Genomic DNA, 19,344 nt, shown 5'->3' with positions numbered 1-19,344 from the left:
CAGGCATAGGACAACTAACTATTGGAAAGATTTAGGATGTCAGTTACATGGAAGCGTATTTCTTTGTACATTTGCTCATAGAAAAATACATACACAATTGGTTGTGTATGTATGCATTTTTCTTCCACAGACTGAATGTGGCTGTCAGTTTACATCAAAACTGGAAGGAATGTTTAGGGATATGAGCATCTCAAACACAACTATGGATGAATTCAGGCAGCATCTACAGGCAACTGGGGTAAGATTCTCCCATTAATTTGTACTTAATATGTATGTATCTATGTGAAGTCTTTTGTAATGGGCATTTTTATCCATGTTAAACTAAACTGCTGGTGTCATTCCTTTAAATGTTATTAGGGGCAACATTTTTATTATCTGTATGTACTTGAAAAATTATTCTCCCTCATGTAAGCCCTTTTTTTAAACTATTAATGTTAAAATATTTTTTTCTTATTCTCCTAAAACTTAGTTTATCCTCTCCACTTGAGGGAATATGCTGAAAATTTAATAGAATGATTCCACTGTTAAAATCATTATAGATTGTGGAAGGAAGACAGGGCTTAGGCAAGCTTGCTGAGTCTTAGTACTCTTGCTCTCACTTTACACCCCAGGATTGTGCTATCTTAGAATCATTTCCTGACCTTCCTCTGTATAACCTCAGTATTCTCATCAGTAAGCAGAGGAGCATAAAGGGATCTGACATTTTCAGAGCCTGTGGGAGCTGACATTAGTGTGTTATAAATAGGATTTTGTATTGTGATTCCCAGAAGACAGTAAAGCTATAGCTTGCACAGCTTTGGAGTTCGATGAGGTTTTTGGGAGGGTTTAATGAAGTTTAGAAAGTTTTGCTTCTCAAGTGACCATATACAACTTCATAATTAAGACATGTAACAGCCACTTAAAAAAATTGGAAGTTAAATCCTCTGTCCTCTGATTTTTTTTCCTCCTCCTCCCTTTTTTTTTTTTATTTTTTTATTTTTTTTTATTTTTTTTTATTTTTTTTTTTTTTTTTGAGAGAGAAAGCATAGGGGTGGGAATGGCTGAGGGACAGAAAGAATCTTAAGCAGGCTCTGTGCCCAGCATGGAGTTGGATCCAGCATGGAGTTGGGCTGGATCTCAGCAACCATGAGATCATCATGACCTGAGCCTAAACCAAGAGTCAGACACTTTAACCAACTGAGCCATCATTCCTCTGATATTTAGATATAAGACTATCACTTAAACTGTTCCCAGTCTCATTTCACAAACAAATTATATGAAAACACCTAATTCTATAGAAATGGACATTTATCTATATTAAGGCATTCTGACTCAGAAGGACTTCCAAGTCTCTCCCCATCTCCTAAAGCTTATTGTGGAGAAGGCCTGAGAGCAGGAAAGATACAGCAACAAGTCTGTGACAAATAGAAATCTGGTTGGGCAAGAATTGAATAATGTGAATATCCAGGATACTTTTTTTCTTTTTTAGATTGTTTAGAAATTTATACTTGATTCTATTTAATACATTAATATATATTAATGCGATACAATTATTTTTCCTGTTTATTTTTTTTCTTCCACTAATCTTACACATATTGAATGCAATAGGTATATAACCTGGTGTGGATAAATATTCTGTTGAAAGAAACCATCTCTAAGAGAAATGTTCCTGGATGGGTTCAACACTGTGTCTAATTACCTTGCCTATGATCGGTGAAGGTCTTGTGATAAGAAAATTATGATCTTTATTCTTGACCACTTTGTTGCCATTGTTTCATTTTTAAAAAGGGGCTAGGGCTAGTTCAACAGAATTTTATCAAATCCTGTTTGCCTTTATTATTTTCTGTTACAAAGTTTGTGAGTCTTTCATTTATCTTAATATATCAAGTATATCTTGCACTCTGGTAGAATATTTGTTTAATAATTAATTACAGTAAGTAGAGTACTTAAAATCACGATGCTCAGAGTTACATATCTGCTAATCTGTTGTGGTTTCCACTTATTCTAAGGCCATTATTTGCCTACAGTTACTGGTTTTTTTTATAATTGTTTATGCTAAGGATCTTAAGCTTTAAGTCTTCTAATTTGAAGTCTTAATATACATTAGAAAGAATTGATGAAAAGTGGCAAAATCAGAAGAAATACTGAGCTTTCTGAAATCTTTGAGCCCTTTTAAAGTATCTCCCAATTGTCAACAGACCTTTCTCTGTAACTTTATTAAGTTCTCTTGGCCTGTTGAAATGCAGAGTGGCTCTTGCATTTGCTTTCAGAAGTTATATATAACAGGTGCATTCTTAAAATTCAAATAATACTTGTGGTATATTTTATTTAGATAAATTTTAATTATTATGCTGAAGGAAATTTTAGGTATTTGTCCATTTTTTCCTGTGTTTTTATTTTAAGAACTGTGACGGGCAGGAAAACTAAGCTTGCTATTATAGTTCTCTTTATTTATATCAGCAAGTCATATCATATCCCGACTGACTTTTCTGGTACCCCAGACTCTTTATACTTCACCCTGTCATGTGCTATCTTTGAATATAAGCTGAATGTCTTCAAAATGTTACTAAGAAAGCTAGAAAGAAGAGATAGAAACCACTAAAGCAATAGTTGTCTGAGATTCTTCTTTTTTTTCCCCTCCATTTAACAAATAATTCATTAAGTGCCTTCTGTGCCAACCATTGTTTGGGCACTGGATATACAAGAGAGAATGGAACAAATAAAATTCCCTTCCATGATGGAAGGGCAACAGATGAGAAGTAAGATAAGCAAGCCCATAGCATCATAGCTGGTGATAGGTGATAGGAAATCTGTATCAGCAGAGTGAACAGGGAAGGCTTCCTTTAAGAAATGACATTTTGAGTAAAGATTTAAAGATTAGGGCGCAAGATATGTGGGTACATGGGAGAAAGAAGAAAGGACTTCATTGTCTTGGGTGGATTAAACAAAGTCCTGAAGCCATTAACTACCACTTGCAAATGCACCATTCTGTAGCACTGCCAACCTCTGTTCATCATCTAGGAGTCTTTCTGTGGCCATCTCTCCTCTGTGTCATCTAGGATTACTAGTTCAACTTCTTTAGAATTGAGTAGTCATTTAGTAGATACTTGTGAGGAAATCTGAGCGTGGTATACTACTAGATATTTATGAAGTTTCTTCCTTTAAAAAATATCCATATCACTAATCAGGTTACATAGATACAGAATAATGCTTTACAACAAGCTGTGAATATCAATAACAATATAGATAATATTTCACTCTTAAGAATTCTTATTAATATACTTTCTTGTTTTCTTTAAAAATATACTTACAAGGAAGAAAATATCTGACTATGACCATAATGCTAGCATATATTTTGTAGAGGTAGTTACCTATTAAATAGTATTTGTAAAGCACACTGTGTAGAATTGGATCTACAGTAACCTGTGCAAACGTTGTTAAAATAAGAACTTAATGTGAAAACAAGGTTCTGATAAATGTAGTTGAAATGTGAATGGGATACTAGAAATAGGTTTTTTGTTAAGATGGTAAAAATACTTAAAAACTGAGATGAAAGATTAATATCCTTAAGATGAAAGATTAGAATGCTTTCTAAAATGATACTGATATGGCCCCTTGACATTTTATCTAAAAAAGCATAAGGGAAAAAAAATAAAAATTAAAAATAAAAAAGCATAAGGGCCAAAACTTCACTCTTCTCAGTGACACCAGTAAGACTTCGTTCATATACTAAGAACTGTCCCATGGTCATTATTTTAAAGTAGATATCTTAAGCAATAATTAAAAATATTTGCCAGGTTAGTTAAAATTTAGAAAACACTGATCTAATCTTTAAGAAGATACATTTCATTTGCTTGATGTTGGACACAGTTAACTACTTGGATAATTCTAATGCAGTGTCTATATGGAATGGAAAACAATTCCTGGTTCATTTGAGGGGGGCATCTTTTTGTCTTTACACAGGTGTCTCTAGGTGGTGTTGATCTCACGGTCCGGGTGCTCACAACAGGATATTGGCCCACGCAGTCAGCCACACCAAAGTGCAACATCCCACCAGCACCAAGACATGCTTTTGAGATATTCAGAAGGTAAACCTAGATGAGACTTTGCAAGTACAGATAACTGTCCACAGTTGAAATAAACTTGAGCGTTAGTGCTGTCACTGATTGAGGATGAATTTACTTCATTTTTTACCTCATGGTCAAAAGGAGAATTTGTCCTTTATGCTTTTTAATATGTAAAAATGAGTTGCGCAAACTCTTTGGAGAGGACTGTTTTACTAGTGTCCTTTCTTCAGCATGAGTGTGTGGTTAGAAGTGTAGTTTGTGTTGTTGATGTCTGCCCCTGGCTTGGAGCAAATTGACGACTGTTACTTTGGAGAAAAGTGATGTTTGGAATAGTAGTAGCAGGTGAGCAGTGGGCAAAGCGACATGGTATACTAATAGAAATTAACATTGTCCTTATTACATAGATGCTTATTAAGTGTCGTTATCCTGTAGTTTATAATTCCAAATATGTAAATCATATGATTCTCTAAAACTTGATTTGATTTGCTAAAGGTTTTACTTAGCCAAACACAGTGGTCGACAGCTCACACTCCAGCATCACATGGGTTCTGCAGATCTCAATGCCACATTTTATGGACCAGTTAAAAAGGTAAATATTGTATGTTTGAACATACTTACATTAAGTAATTTAAAAATAAGATTAAATTTGAGACAATATTGCATAAGATAATAAGATGTAAATTGATTTGAGAGTGTACAAAGCTTTGAGTCCCTTTTCAAAATTCTGTCTCCTAAAATCCTTATTTCCAATAGATCAAAATGAGGAAAATTAACACGAGATTTGTGAGATGTACAAAATACTACTAAAGTGATTATTATAAAAATTAGCAAGACACTAGTGAATTGCCTTCATGTAAAAAATGTAATTGCTTTTTTATATAAAAAATTATGAGGTTTAGATGAGTAATTTCATTGCTTTGGGTGTACATCAAATCAGAATCAGTTGCCTTCAAATAGAAAAATAATAAAAAATGTTTTTAGAAAAATATTAAGAAAAAATATCCAAGTTGCCATTTAGGCAGCAAATAACAGTTTTATTCTAAATTCTGATAGTAGTGCTACTGGTTTCATATGTCACAGTAACACTCTTTTTTTAATGTTGTCAGTGTCTACACATTATAATTTTTGTATTTAATTGAAATGGGAAGTATTCTTTACAATTCATTTACTTGAATAATATTTGACACTATTATATATTTGAGTGTAAACTAGAAAGTTAAGGATACTAAAAGAACTCAACTTTTACAATTATTGCTTGCTTTTGTTTTAAAGGAAAGGGTTTTTCCCCTAAATAATCATGTTTTCTTTTGAAGTTTTGTTAAACAGATAAGGGGTTTTTTAAAACAGTTCATATGTTAATTACTGAAGACTTAAAGTTTCTATTTTTGTACTTAAATCATAGAGCAGGAAAAGGCTTAAGGACGGCAGAGACACCCCCCATTCCCCAATCCTGTGCTGTTGCATGCTCTCTTACTGTGATCAGACCACACTGAAGAAAACCCCCACTACTTTTGATAGCAGTATAATGGCAGTGTTGTCTTTTAAGTCCATTATGATCCCATTGTGTCGTATTAAAATGATTTTAGCTATAATTTTAAGGATTTGTTAACTCATTACTTGCTCAGATACATTAAAATGTTCATGATGGGGAAAAAAAGGACAGTACTTGAAGACTTAGTATGTGTCAGCACATACCTATGCATTTACCCACATTTACCCATTTTTTGAAGTAACATTTCCTTTTTATGTAGGAATAAGTTATGTAGTTTTGCTAAGGGGAGAGTTGGATATTACAGTGTTTGTGTTTGAAATGTACGGTTAGAGTTATCAGGAGATAATTATATCTTGTTTATATTTTTTAAAAAAACAAAACAGGAAGATGGATCCGAAGTTGGTGTTGGAGGGGCACAAGTGACTGGCTCTAATACACGGAAGCACATATTGCAGGTCTCCACTTTCCAGATGACCATATTAATGCTCTTTAATAATAGAGAAAAATACACGTTTGAGGTATGGGTTGGTTATGTACATTTTAAGCATCTGTATTGTTTCTGTTACTGGAATCTTTCTTATTTGAGTAACCTTTAAAGTAATTGAGTATTATTGTTACTATTAAGTAACGTTTGAGTACCATTAAAGAAAACAGCATAAAACTGGGCTATGGAATTTTATGAACATCATACACTTACTGGGTCCCATTTCATTTAGTTTGCTAAAAATCAACTTTATTGAAGTGTAAGTTTCAGATGACAAAACATATCCCATCTAAGTGTGTAATTTGATGAGTTTTAACAGATGTCTTACCTGTGTACGTGCCATCACAATCAAGATACAGAATATATACCCCTTACATTTTTATATTTCTTTGCAATCAGTTCCCTCCCCCGTCCTCAGACTGCTGGCGGTCTGCTTTATCTTGTAGATTACTTTTGCCTTCCTAGAATTTCATATAAATGGAATAATAGAATGTGTGTTACTGTTGTCCAGTTTCTCTCACATCACATATTTTTGAGATTCACCTATGTTAGCGTGTTCATTCCTTTTTTTATTGTTGAGTGATATTCTAATATACGAATTTACTACATTTTCTTTACTTTTCTTTACCTGTTGATAGACTTTTGGGTTTTTCCCAGATTTAGACTGTTAGGAATAGAGAGAGATGTTGAACTTTTTAGGAGACCCAAACTGTGTCCCAAAATGTTGTGGTGCTATTTTACATTCCTGCTAGCAGTATAGGAGGGTTCCAGTTGCCCTACATCCTCTACAAAATTTAATAGTCTTTCAATTTTAACTGTTTAACTTGGTTTGTAATTGTATCTCGTGGACTTAATTTGCCTTTCATTGATGATTATAAAGAAGTTGAGCATCCTTTGTGTATTCCTGTGCTACTTCCATGTCTTGTTTGATGAAGTGTCTGTTCCTGTTTTTATTGGGTTGTTACAAAAGGTGTTTATAAATTTGGATACAAATCCTTTGTCAAATCTACGTACTGAGAATATTTTCAGTCTGTCGCATTTTCATTTTCTTTAAATGATACTTTTTGAAGAGCAGAGTTTTTAATATGAAAAAGTCCAGTTGCCACTTCTTTCCTTTTGTAGTTCACACTTTTGATATCCTAGCTAAGAAATATTGACTATCCTGAGGTTGCAAAGATTTTCTTCTGTATTTTTTTCTGAGTGACTTTAGTTTTAACTTTGTCATTTAGGTCTATGATCAGTTTCAAGTTAATTTTTTTTTATATAGTTAAGATTAAGGATTAAGAATTCTTCCCCCCCTTGGTGTGGCCGGCTGGCTCAGTCAGAACATACAGCTGGATCTCAGAATTGAGAGTTCGAGCCCCATGTTGAGAGTAGAGATACCTTGAAAATACATATAAAAATAAAGAATTGTTTCTCTTTACACACAGATATTCAGTTGTTCACACACAGATATTCAGTTATTTGCCGAAAGCGTTGTTTTTCCTTTGAATTACCTTGGCATCTCTATGAAAAAATTAGTTGACTATATATGTGTGGGTCTGTTTCTGCACTCTGATCTGTTTCATTGATTTCTGTGTCTATCCCTAGGCTATTTTTACATTACCTTGATAATGTAAATTTCTTTTTTATACCCATCTTTTTTTTGTTTTTTCCTCCATTAAGTAACTTGATTACATTAAATTCAGTTGGTCTTTTCCCATACCTTTAATGAGTATGTTGAAATAAAGATCATGTGAACCTTAAGTTTAAATTTAAAATGAAGAATAAATATTTGGAAAAGCTGTAAAATTACTGCCCTATTTATACTTAATTGAAAGCCAATTTGCAAATTTGGATGAACGTAGACATGTTAGAGTCTGAAATTTAGAGCAAAATTAAATTGTAGGCCTATTTTAATGCCTACCTCCATACTTCCATTTATGTAATAGATATACATAAGAGATGATCATTTTTATGTGGTAGACCTCAAGGAAGTGTTTTGAAACCCAAATATTTTAGGTCAGTGGCAAAGTCCAGAGGTTTTGTTCTTACATATTTCTGGATGTGTCTTACCTAGGGAGTAACCTTAAATGTCAAGCACAAGTTACATGTGATTTAGTACCAAGGATATTGATTAAGCGCAAGTATTGAGTACCTTACTCAAGTCATAAGCCTCTTCAGAGGTGGAGTTAGATTATCTCTAACAGCTTGGATGTTTTAATCTGCAGCTGCCCTGGGTCATATATTTTAAGCAAAATAAACTGGTAATGCTAATATTGGTTTTCAGAGTCCTAGTTTGCAAAGAGTTGGGGAAAATAATGAGAGAAACAAGAATATAAACTCATTTTCTAAAGGCATTCTTAGAATTACTAGTAATTTTAGTGGTTCAGACTTACTCTTCCCTTTCCCAAACTGGCTTGGGATCACTGATGCCGATGAGCATCATTAAGTAGAAGGTAAAATTAAGCAGAAAATTCCTCTAATGTTTCACAGTTTAGCCACGTCACAAACCCAGATGCCTGAGCATAAATGGCATATGTAGAATGCCATTCCTGTGGCTCCCAAAGCCTTCTGGGTGCTTGCATCTTGAACAGGAGGCATTGTGAGAAGGCACTTAAAGTTTGTACTCTTACTGTATGTTTCATTAAAGTGTGCTGCATAAGTTATTATTAGCCGGCTCTTTGACAAATTTCCACAAATTAGAGAAGATAGTTATAAATGTATTTAATACTTTTTTAGTAGTACATCTTAAAACTTAGTGGTTTAAAACAACTCCTGACCATTATCTTTCCTGGTTTCTGTGGGTTAAAAATTTAGGAGGGGCTTGGTAGTGTATTTTTGGCTCAGAGTTTCTCGTGAGGTTGTGAAGATGTCAGGTGGGGCATCAGGCATCTAATGTTTGTCTGGGGCTGGAAAATACACTTCCAAGCTATTAGTATACTCTTCCTTCCACAAGGCTGGCAAATTCATTTCAGCTGTTGATAAAGAGGACTTAGCTTCTCTCCACATGGGTCTTACCAAGGACATGACTCACCTTGCATCCTGGTGGCTAACTCTACTCCCTAAGCCATCCAAGAGACCCAGGCAGAACCTGAAGTGACATATTGTTGCTTTCTGATTTTCTTGATCACCCAAGTCAGCCCTGATACAGGGAGGAGATTGCACAGGGTTAAAACATATCAGGATCATTACAGGCCTTCTTGGAAGCTGCCTGTAAAACTTGGCATTTATTCATAGTGTCACATTTAATCCACAGTAGTCAAGCTGCTGAGACTTTTTTCTCTTTTTCTGTATTTCTTTAATGAATAGAAGTTGTATTATGATTTAAAACAACTGAAATCAGGAAATGCATAAAGCAGTAGTCTATACCTTGAATTACAGTAACTAGCATTTGGTTTTTGAAAGAGATAGGAGTATTAGTACATATTTTTCTGAATGTTCTGTAATACACGTTTTAAATTTTTCTAAGAATGAGTATGAAATGTAAAAACTAATTATGGATAATAGTGAAATTAATGTCAGGCAGTAGAATATAAATAGAAAACAAACTACAGTGACAATTGATACTTCATTAAGAATTTGTAATAATCACTAATGATACAATTTCACATCATATAAAGGAAAATGGTTGAAAGTACAAGGTGAAATATTTCACAATCACAGAAGTCCCTCAAATGTACTGAATGACCAGACAATAAAAAAGAAGATGCAGAAGATTTCATTATTAGCATATTAAAATTGAAAGCTTCACAAAGAACTTTAAACTCAGAAACAGAATACACATACTGCTCTTGGGAAATATCTGAGGCTAGCATAACCTTATTACTAAAAGTGAACAAAGAAAATGCACAAACAGCGCTATAGGCTATTCAACTTTAAATGTACAAATCTTAAATAAAATACTAGCAAGTCATATTCAGTGTATTGAAAGAATGATTCATTGTGTACAAATAGGATTTATTCCTAGAATATAAAAAAGGAATTTGTAAAAAAGGGGGGGGGGGATTTGTTAGTATAGTTAAGGTTTTATTATAATAATGATTAAGTTAACTGAGTACTTGCTGTATTGCCAGACATTTCAAGGAGAAAATCAATGATTTCTACAGATGTACAAAAAACATTTGTAGAAGTCCATCTCCATTTCATACTTTCTAGACATGGGGGACTCTTAGCCACCTAAGAATAGAATGAGATGCCTTTAATATCATAAGGATATATCTAATGAGAGATCTAAGCAAGCAGTAGTTAGTGGTAAAATATTAGACCCCTTCCCATTAAAGTTAGGAATAAGTTTTAGATACCTGCTTTTATTATTGTTACTCAGCATTGTTCTACAGGTCCTAACACACGAAGAAAAGAAAAAAGGAGTTTTATAAAATACCCGGAGGTGACAAAATTTGTAGACAATGTGATTGTCAATTATGATTATCAACTGAGAACATTTCTCTGAAAAGAGTTCAGTTGAAGAATTAACTTTTCTATAAATCAGAGTTAATAAGAAAATGACATGAGGAAAGTGATATTTTAGTAAGAACCATAATCTTCCTAGGAATCATTCTAACAAATTTAGAAGACTTCTACCAAAAGGGCAATAAAAGCAAAAGAATATGAAAGGGTAGAAATGCCCAAATGGGAAAAAATCACGTGTATCCCATTGATGTTTAACATTTATGCCATTATAAATGGGCATGTTCACGTCCATACATGTGTGTTTGTCTTCCTGTGTGTGTGTATATAGATGTATAGGAAATGTCATGATGGATGCACACTGAATTGCAATAGTCCCTTCTGGGAATGCTCTGTAATTGTAAAATATCATCTGAGAAGGTATTTCTATTTCTTTGAGTATGATTAAACAATAGAATAAAAAATAATAGAATATGTAAATAAGTCACTTTTAGCATGTACATAATAATTATAATCAACATTCTGATAACAGCACCTATTTAATTTGCTGGAATTAACATTTATAGCATTTGAAGTGGCTAACATAGGTAGACATAGATCATTTGAGGCCTCATCATCACTAAATTGACATTTCTCTCAATCCTCCCTCACCTGACAGTCCTTTAGAGCAACCTGAGCTGTTGTTCAGACTTGTAAAAGAGAGAGTGACTGCAGGTGAGTTACATACTCAGTGTCTCCATCTTCATGTCCATTCTTCCTGAACTGCTTTTGAGAAAGAAATAACTCTCTACAGTAAATTAGAGCTGTATATCCTAATGGGAAAACTTGGTCTCCTCACCTACCAAGTGTAGGAACTAAGTCCTATATGTGTACAGTTCTCTTACTGTCTGTCCCCTGGATCTAAGAGGAGTATAATGAACTAAAAAACTACACATTCATTCTTTCCCATGCTGGTTTTTTCCCACTATTACACTTTGTTCATACATAGTATGTTGCAAAAATTATCACTTGCACCTCAAAACAGATTTCTTACTATTTTTCATATTTAGAATTAATTACCAGGTATTTTTTTTAATGTGGTCATACAGACAGTAAATATGGTCAACTTAGATTATAAATTTTGATTTTATAGTAGAAGGCCTTAGCCCAGGCTCAGTTTGCTGCTTTCTATGAAGGAAGTTGCTGAGCAGAATCAACTTGGAAGGAAGAGTGTAGAGTATTTTTAAAATTAGCCGTCGTAAGTTGGTTAACACTTTATTTTTACCTAAATATTAAAGCACGTCAGTAATCATCTCTGCTGGATGTGACATTTTTAGACCAGGCCTTGTATTTCCTGAAACAAAGTACGTATTGTTTTAGTATCTTATGATTTGAATCACCTTTTTCTCTAGATTCTTCAAATAAGTGAGATTTTTTAGCCACGTGTCCTGATTCTTTGTCATAAACTCTTTATTGTGAATGATCTCTTTAATGGAATTACCTCTGACTACTACTGCTTGGTCAATTTTACTTACTAATTTAACTAATCTATAACCTTTCAAAAAGTCTAATTATGTCAATCTGATGAAATTTCAGGAAATTCAACAAGAAACAGATATCCCTGAAAGAGAACTTGTTAGAGCCCTGCAGTCCCTCGCCTGTGGTAAACCAACACAGCGGGTTCTTACAAAAGAACCCAAGTCCAAGGAAATAGAAAATGGCCACATATTCACAGTTAATGATCAGTTCACATCCAAACTACACAGAGTCAAGATTCAAACAGGTATCTAGAATTATATTTTCCTCTTACAAACATGATACTTTTTCCTTTAAAGAACTTATCATCTGTTCGATTTCTGTCTTTTAGAAAAGTAATGCTTTTCTGGCGCTGCATGACACATAGGCTTAAGAAATAAAGTAGTTTTTATGCATATGTGTTTCTGTCAAAATACAGTTGAATCCAAGTATAGTAAGCATTTTCAAAAGTAATTGGTAGTATGAACAAGGTACTTCTTTCCATATGATTTTCAACAAGGAAATATAGTTTTCTTAATATATTAGTACTTAAAAAATAATTGTTCTTAACTGGCTGAGTTAACTAATAAAAAACATCTATTTTTAAAACTGTTTACAGAGTTTTCAAAGTTGGGGATTATCTAGTGTGATTCTTAGAAGCAGCTTATTTATGTTTTGATAGATAATTGTTGAAGTTTCAAAACCTTAAAACCTGTATTATCTCTCTAATTTAAAAACAGAAATGATCCTATTATAAACAATTTTTAGTATGTTTTTATTTTTAGTTAATAATGAACATCCTATTTATTATATATTTAATATCATGTAAGATGTGTGTTTTCTATGTATTTAAGGGGGGAAAAGGCACTTTACCTTTGCTAATGTTTAAAATTCTAACAGAGTTTGCTCCCTGATTTCAAATTTAGTGTTAGATATGCTTCCCAGGGCTGCCTTCATCCATTGCAGCTATGTATGTAGTCTATGTAGTAAAACAGTACTTCAAAATAAGTTTTTAAAATGGCTTCTTTTGATTTTAAAAAATTGTATGTACATTATACATTAATAAAAAGATAAAGTCTTCAAAAATTATGTCAAATATGTAATTGATTGCCAGATTACACTCATTCAGAAGCATTTTGTAAAAACTTTGACCTTTTTGACTCTGATTGGATTTGTATGCCTTCTGGAGCAGAGTGGTATCTCTCTTCTGCAGCATTGCTTAGTTTGCCCTATAGTTGCAGACCTTATCATAGTCTTTCGTCACCAAAATGGCCCCATGTTTGGACACAGATGTAAATTGAAAATAAAGTAAAACTATACTAGAGAGTCATGTAATAAAATAACCTTGTTTTCCCCAGTTCAAGACATAGACTTTATAGTTTGGGGCAGATACAGGTTTTACATTTCAAGACTTATTTGTGGGCAGCCCCAGTGGCCCAGCGGTTTAGCGCCGTCTTTAGCCCGGGGTGTGATCCTGGAGACCCAGGATCGAGTCCCACATCGGGCTCCCTGCATGGAGCCTGCTTTTTCCGACTCTGCCCCTCTCTCTCTCTCACTCTCTGTCATGAATAAATAAAATCTTAAAAAAAAAAATTTTTTTTAATTATTTGTATCCTGGATTTAGTGGAAGATGTGTGGTGATATACATATATCTGAATTACCAGACCTCACCCTGCTTTACCCTAAATAAGTATCTCTTTGTAATTCCAGATTCCATTAGCAAACATCACATTTCTCCCCACCTCAAATACATCAGCATATATTTATTTCCTTAGACTAAGTTATTTTCCAAAATAATTTTAATGCCATATCACACTCAAGAAAAATAATAACTCTATGCATGTTTATTTGTCCATAGTTGTTTCAGAAATGCCTTTCAGGGGTGCCTGGGCAGCTCAGTTGGTAAAGCATCTGACTCGATCTCTCCCTCTTTCTCTCCCCCTCCCTCTTTCTCCACTCCCCTTCCTCCCCCCCCCATCTCCTCCCTCTGCCCCTTCCCCATACCCGCCACTTGCTCACACTTTCTCTTTAAAATAAATAAATCAAGGGATGCCCAGGTGGCTCAGTGGTTGAGCATCTATCTTTGGCTCAGGGTATGATCCTGGGATTCCAGGATCGAGTCCTGCATCAGGCTCCCTGTGAGGATCCTACTTCTCCCTCTGCCTATGTCTCTGCCTCTCTATCTCTCATGAATAAATAAATAAAATCTTTAAATAAATAAATGAAATCTTTTAAAAATGCCTTTCATATCTTACTTTTTAGATCCAGGATTCAATCAGGGATTCCCTGTTACATTGACTTTTTTTCTTTTTTAAGGTTTTTTTTATTTATTCATGAGAGATACAGAGAGAGAGGCAGAGACCTAGGCAGAGGGAAAAGCAGGCTCCCTGCAAGAAGCCTGATGTGGGACTCTATCCCAGGACCCCAAGATCATGCTGCAAGCCGCAAGCAGATGCTCGACCACTGAGCCACTCCAGCATCCCCCCGTTACATTGATTTTTATGTCTTTTTAGTTTCTATTTATTTTAAACTAGTACCTCTGTAAAAAAAAAATAAAAAATAAAATAAAATAAAAAATAAACTAATACTTCTGTTATATATATATAAACATTGACTTTTTTGAAGAAAAGCATTTTTTCTTAGTCATCTTAATATCTAATATTACTCTTTTTGTTAAGGTGTTGGTTGTCTTTTTAACTTGGGGAAAACTACTGAATGTCAAATTCTTAACTACGGGGCTCTAATTAGACACAGCTGAATGGATATACACACCAGAATGATCCTGTAAATTATACAGAGCATTGCCATGCCTAGGTCAGCAATGTCTTATGTGCCTCTGTAGTTTTTCGATTTCTGCCTGAAGAAACTTCATATCTATCTCCCCTTGATGACCAAATAAATGAAAAAATGAGTTGCCACTCTTCTTTCTCTGTTACTTCAATTAGAGCAGAGTTGTAAGAGAAAAGGGCTTCTATATTTAATCCCTGAGCAATTGCATTGAAGACAGTAGGGAATAAAAGAGTAAGACTTATCTTCACCAGAAGATTGGAATAGAGTATGCATTAGTGATAATGAGATTGTGACATAAAAGTTAATGATATAGGAAATTGTTAGGTAATCTGTGAGAGGTACAAATAAATTACTTGTTATGGAGTTCCGTTAACTGACATCCAGTGATACTTCTATTTCTTGAGGAAACTGCATCTTGGCAACACATAACTCTTTCCTCCTCTTACAATATCTTCTCATCATGTTGGTAAAATACTAGTTGGCCTTCAATGAAAATTATCGATAATTTTTCTACTAAATATATCCAACTACCACTTTTCTTCTAGGAGAGGAATCATTATATTTTATAAAAATAAAATTGTTTTTATTAGCTCTATAAAATTAATTCCTAATATTTAATAATATTCAATAAAAAGTAAAAGTTAAAATTGCAAGATTTCTATTTCAGTGATTGTTATTTAAATATTTGTTAAAATGTTTGAATTAAATCTTTTGAATGTATACTTGAATTAGTGTGTATACTCAGGTTGCAATTGGTTTTTCTACGTAGATACTACCAAATTATAATCTTTGTTTATAAAACTGCATTTTTCATTACATAGTAATTACATGGTGTCTTTTTCTTTCAGTTGCTGCCAAACAAGGTGAATCTGACCCAGAAAGGAAAGAAACGAGGCAGAAAGTAGATGACGACAGAAAACATGAGATCGAAGCTGCTATCGTGCGGATAATGAAATCCAGAAAGAAGATGCAGCACAACGTGTTAGTAGCAGAGGTGAGAGCGCTTCAACACTAGATTAATATAAGAAAAACAATAATATAAACAGTACAAATTTAGCAAAGTACTGTATTCAAGTTGTTAAAAATACAATTTTAAAATTAGGAAGCCAGAGTCAGGTAACATTTATCATTAAAAGTATGGCACTTACTTGATTATTAAACACACTAAATGCACACTTTAAAAACTAATATATTTGTAATAAAAATCATAGAATATTATCACACAATAAAAATTTTTCACTGCTACTTAATACTTTTGTGTTAAGCTACCTTTATTGCTAAAAATAATTGTTACCATTTGTTGAGTGCTTACATATTATAAATTCCAAAACTAAGGAGGGAAAGCCCCACTGACAAACCATGGAAATAGGTAAGAAATAATTAGGGCAGAAGAAAGTATTGGTAGAGAATAGAGAGCTGAGTGAAGATGAATGGGAAATAGAATTGACAGGACTTCTTGACTGGCCATGAGAAATGAGGGGAGTCAAGGATGTGTAGGTTTCTGGCTTAAACGCTAAATAGAGGGGGAGGCATTGTGCTGCTTTTTGTACAAGCTAACTTTATATCACATGGAAGAGGAAGAGAATTACATGAGTGATTGGTCAGTAATTTCAGAAATCATGACATGTCGGTAATTAGGCAACTCATTTCATTTTCCCCAGCAATTTTCACTCCTCTGGTAGAGTGACATTTCTGGTAGTGTGACATCAATGGTAGTGCTTCGAGAAGGACATGGAGCTGAAAGCACCAAGTAAGGGCCTCATCCCTTGAGATGCTAGCTTGTGGGAAGGGGCAGAGAGCAATAAAAGAGGACTCAGTGTTCAGTTGAGGTGTCCTGGATTTTGTTGTTCTGATGGGAAGATACTTAGCATGTTTATATCCTAAGAATAAAACAGGAATACTTGAAAGAAAATGGGCTTGCAGGACAGTTGATGATTCCAAGTCTAGGGAAGGAAAGATGAGAGGACTGTGTAGGGAACACAGGTGTGTGGTGGATGTGTTGAGAGAGAGATTGCTGACCATGCCTCTGGAGAACCCAGGGCAGGGTGCAGGGAATGTGCTGACCAAGGGTGGATACAAGTGTGAATAAATGTGTATGTGGAAGGTGGTGGGAGTTTGAGGAATTGCAAGCTGAAACTGGATGTGAAGTGATGGTGCTCAGAAACTGGCTGAACATGAACACATTAAGTATGTGTTATCAGTGTCTACCAGAGAAGTGGCAGCCTTTTTTCCTAATGGCCAGTTGTGCGAAAGCAGCCACTGATAACAAATGAGTGTGGCTGTGTTCCAGTAAGGATTTACAAAAATAGGCAGCAGGGCTGTGTTTGGCCTGTAGGCTGCATCTTTTAGGCTCCCGATCTACCCCACAGTTGTAAAAACAATGACCTTACTCCGCAACGACCCGACTAGTAGATTCTGAATGATGTAGTAACTGTGGAGTGGGTGTTTAATGGGAAAGAACCAAAGGAATACAAGAGTTGGAGTGTGCTGTTGACAGTATAGCTGAAGGGATCTTGCAAGCAGGCAAGACCCTGTCAAGGAGGTGAGGTCAAAGAAGTTGTTAGTAGCTTTAGAAGAAAGGATCAGAGAATGAGGGATCTCACTGGGGTTGAGAACAAGTTTGTTGATACTGGAGTGATAAAGGAGATAGATTTTAGTTGGAGACGGAAGTACTGAAGTTCGGACTTCAGAGAATTGTCATCCCTTATGGCCTTGGGAAATGAACTCTCCAACTGGAATAAAAGGAAAGAAAGCTGGCTTGTGGATGGATGAGTGCTCTGTAAGAAAGGCAGGGTAGGTCATTAGGGAAAGCGTGAACATTGGGGGCAGAAAGGTTTAGAGTCTCATCTCTAACAATTGGTTCTTCTAGTGTCTGTCAGTCTTCCTATCTATTTTCCTCATTTGTAAAAGGATACACAGCCTACTTTGCTCCAGGGGTAAGAGCATTAAATAAGTTAATATATACAGTGATTGATTGGTAGAGCACAGTGAGACTTCAGCTGCTACTGTAGCTACTTTGTTATTATTACCAATGTCACAGTACCTGGAATCCCAACAGCAGCTGGAGAAAAGAATGACAACGGTAGCAATTACAGTGGACCAGGTGGCACTGTTAACTCTTTAGCATGTGCAACGACTTCATGACCTTCAGTTACTTTTTGCAGGGTCCCAGCATCCCAGTACCCCGTAAGTGGGAGAGCTAGGATTTGAATTTAGGAGTCCAGTCTGCTTCCCAAATCTATGAATTGGGAGAATAACCCAGAAGTTATAGATGATAGCACCAAAATGGTTAAACCATGGTGTGCTATTCATTTCATGCTAATACATTCCAACTAACTCCACTACTAACCCATTTCTGTGTTCACCTTCTAATGTTCTAATCCATATGTTAACATTTTCGAATAAAACCGTTTTTAATTTTAGGTTAAATTTTTTACTTTGGTAATCAAATTACTAAAGTTTGATCTGAATTTTAAAATGAAAAATGACATGTCAGTTGTATTCAGAGATAGGAATTTGGTTGTGTTTAAATGGAAATGTTACACATTTTTAAATTTTTCTGGTAGGAATTAGTTTTTTTTTTTTACTTTCTCTTTTAGGTAACTCAGCAGTTGAAGGCTCGATTCTTACCAAGTCCAGTTGTTATTAAGAAACGTATTGAAGGACTTATTGAAAGAGAATATTTGGCACGAACACCTGAGGATCGCAAAGTATACACATATGTAGCATAAAATGCGTTCAGAAATTTGATTTATCCTTGGACTGTACTCTTCGCATGGACTGAGAAGTTCTTTTAAATCATTAAATATTAAGACGACCATCTCTTCTATTAAATTACAGTACATGTTCTAGACCATTCAGATCAAGCCTTTACTCCCTTTGAGAGTTTTCAACATCAATTGATTGAGCTTCAGGCTTTACAGCGTTTATCCCTGTAGAGATCATCTTTACAGTTCCTCGGGAAAATGTGAATGTGCCGCGTTTTGTTTTCAATACTGTATGGAAACAGGAAAAAATAAAACAAAAATTTAGAAAATACAGCTCATAAAAATAAAATTGTTGGATTTCATTTCCCCAGGTCTTCAGTGTTGATGTAAATGTGTTTTTGTAGTGTTGCTTAGCACTTTGCGCATTGTATAAGTTGGGTAACAAAAATGGTAAAAGAAATGACACAGTTCCCAGTTATCTTGCTCTGCTTAAGACACTTCTTTAGCTAGTCTTGTTTAATTTAAAGGTTTGATAAATATACAAAGACCCAAGCATACATTTGAGCATGCTTTATTCTACCACTTGCACTTACTAATCTTCTAGCCTTATGACCAGGAACCTTTATTTTGGGCTTTATACACTCCCTGATTTGGTTTTCCCCTATTGTATTTTGAGATTTCCCAAATGAAGTCATAACATTTAGGTTTTGTTCTACGTTATCTCTAGAGAGAGAAAATATTTTAGTATGTATAAATTGTACAATAATTTTTTGCTGTTGTACTCACTGCTAATAGTGGATTGTATAGGGCAGTGTTTTTATTTCATTTATTGTAGACAAAAAGAAATGACTTAGTATACACACACCCACTAATTCAAGTATGTCAGAGCACAAAGTTGGCAGCTGGTTGTATTTAATTCAGATCCTTTGAAAAGCACATACA

The 19,344-nt window shown here is 34.6% G+C and overlaps 1 protein-coding gene across 5 annotated transcripts in view; it reads left to right on the top strand.

Moving 5' to 3' along the window:
* The window catches only part of CUL3 (cullin 3), an 87,335-nt gene extending 68,567 nt beyond the window's left edge, over window positions 1-18,768 (top strand). For all 5 annotated transcript variants that reach the window (XM_077868980.1, XM_077868982.1, XM_077868979.1 and 2 more), the window contains 7 exons: window positions 131-238; window positions 3,943-4,067; window positions 4,539-4,635; window positions 5,922-6,056; window positions 11,987-12,173; window positions 15,544-15,689; window positions 18,295-18,768. In XM_077868980.1, coding sequence (XP_077725106.1) covers window positions 131-238; window positions 3,943-4,067; window positions 4,539-4,635; window positions 5,922-6,056; window positions 11,987-12,173; window positions 15,544-15,689; window positions 18,295-18,426 — 930 coding nt within the window. In that variant the 3' untranslated portion in view covers window positions 18,427-18,768. The remainder of the gene's footprint in view (window positions 1-130; window positions 239-3,942; window positions 4,068-4,538; window positions 4,636-5,921; window positions 6,057-11,986; window positions 12,174-15,543; window positions 15,690-18,294) is intronic.
* The last annotated feature ends 576 nt before the right edge of the window (window positions 18,769-19,344 follow it).

The sequence above is a fragment of the Canis aureus genome, chromosome 24, assembly GCF_053574225.1.
Source record: "Canis aureus isolate CA01 chromosome 24, VMU_Caureus_v.1.0, whole genome shotgun sequence".
NCBI lineage: Eukaryota > Metazoa > Chordata > Mammalia > Carnivora > Canidae > Canis > Canis aureus.
The sequence above is the reverse complement of the archived record's forward strand: the minus strand, read 5'-3'. Positions and strand labels throughout refer to the sequence as shown.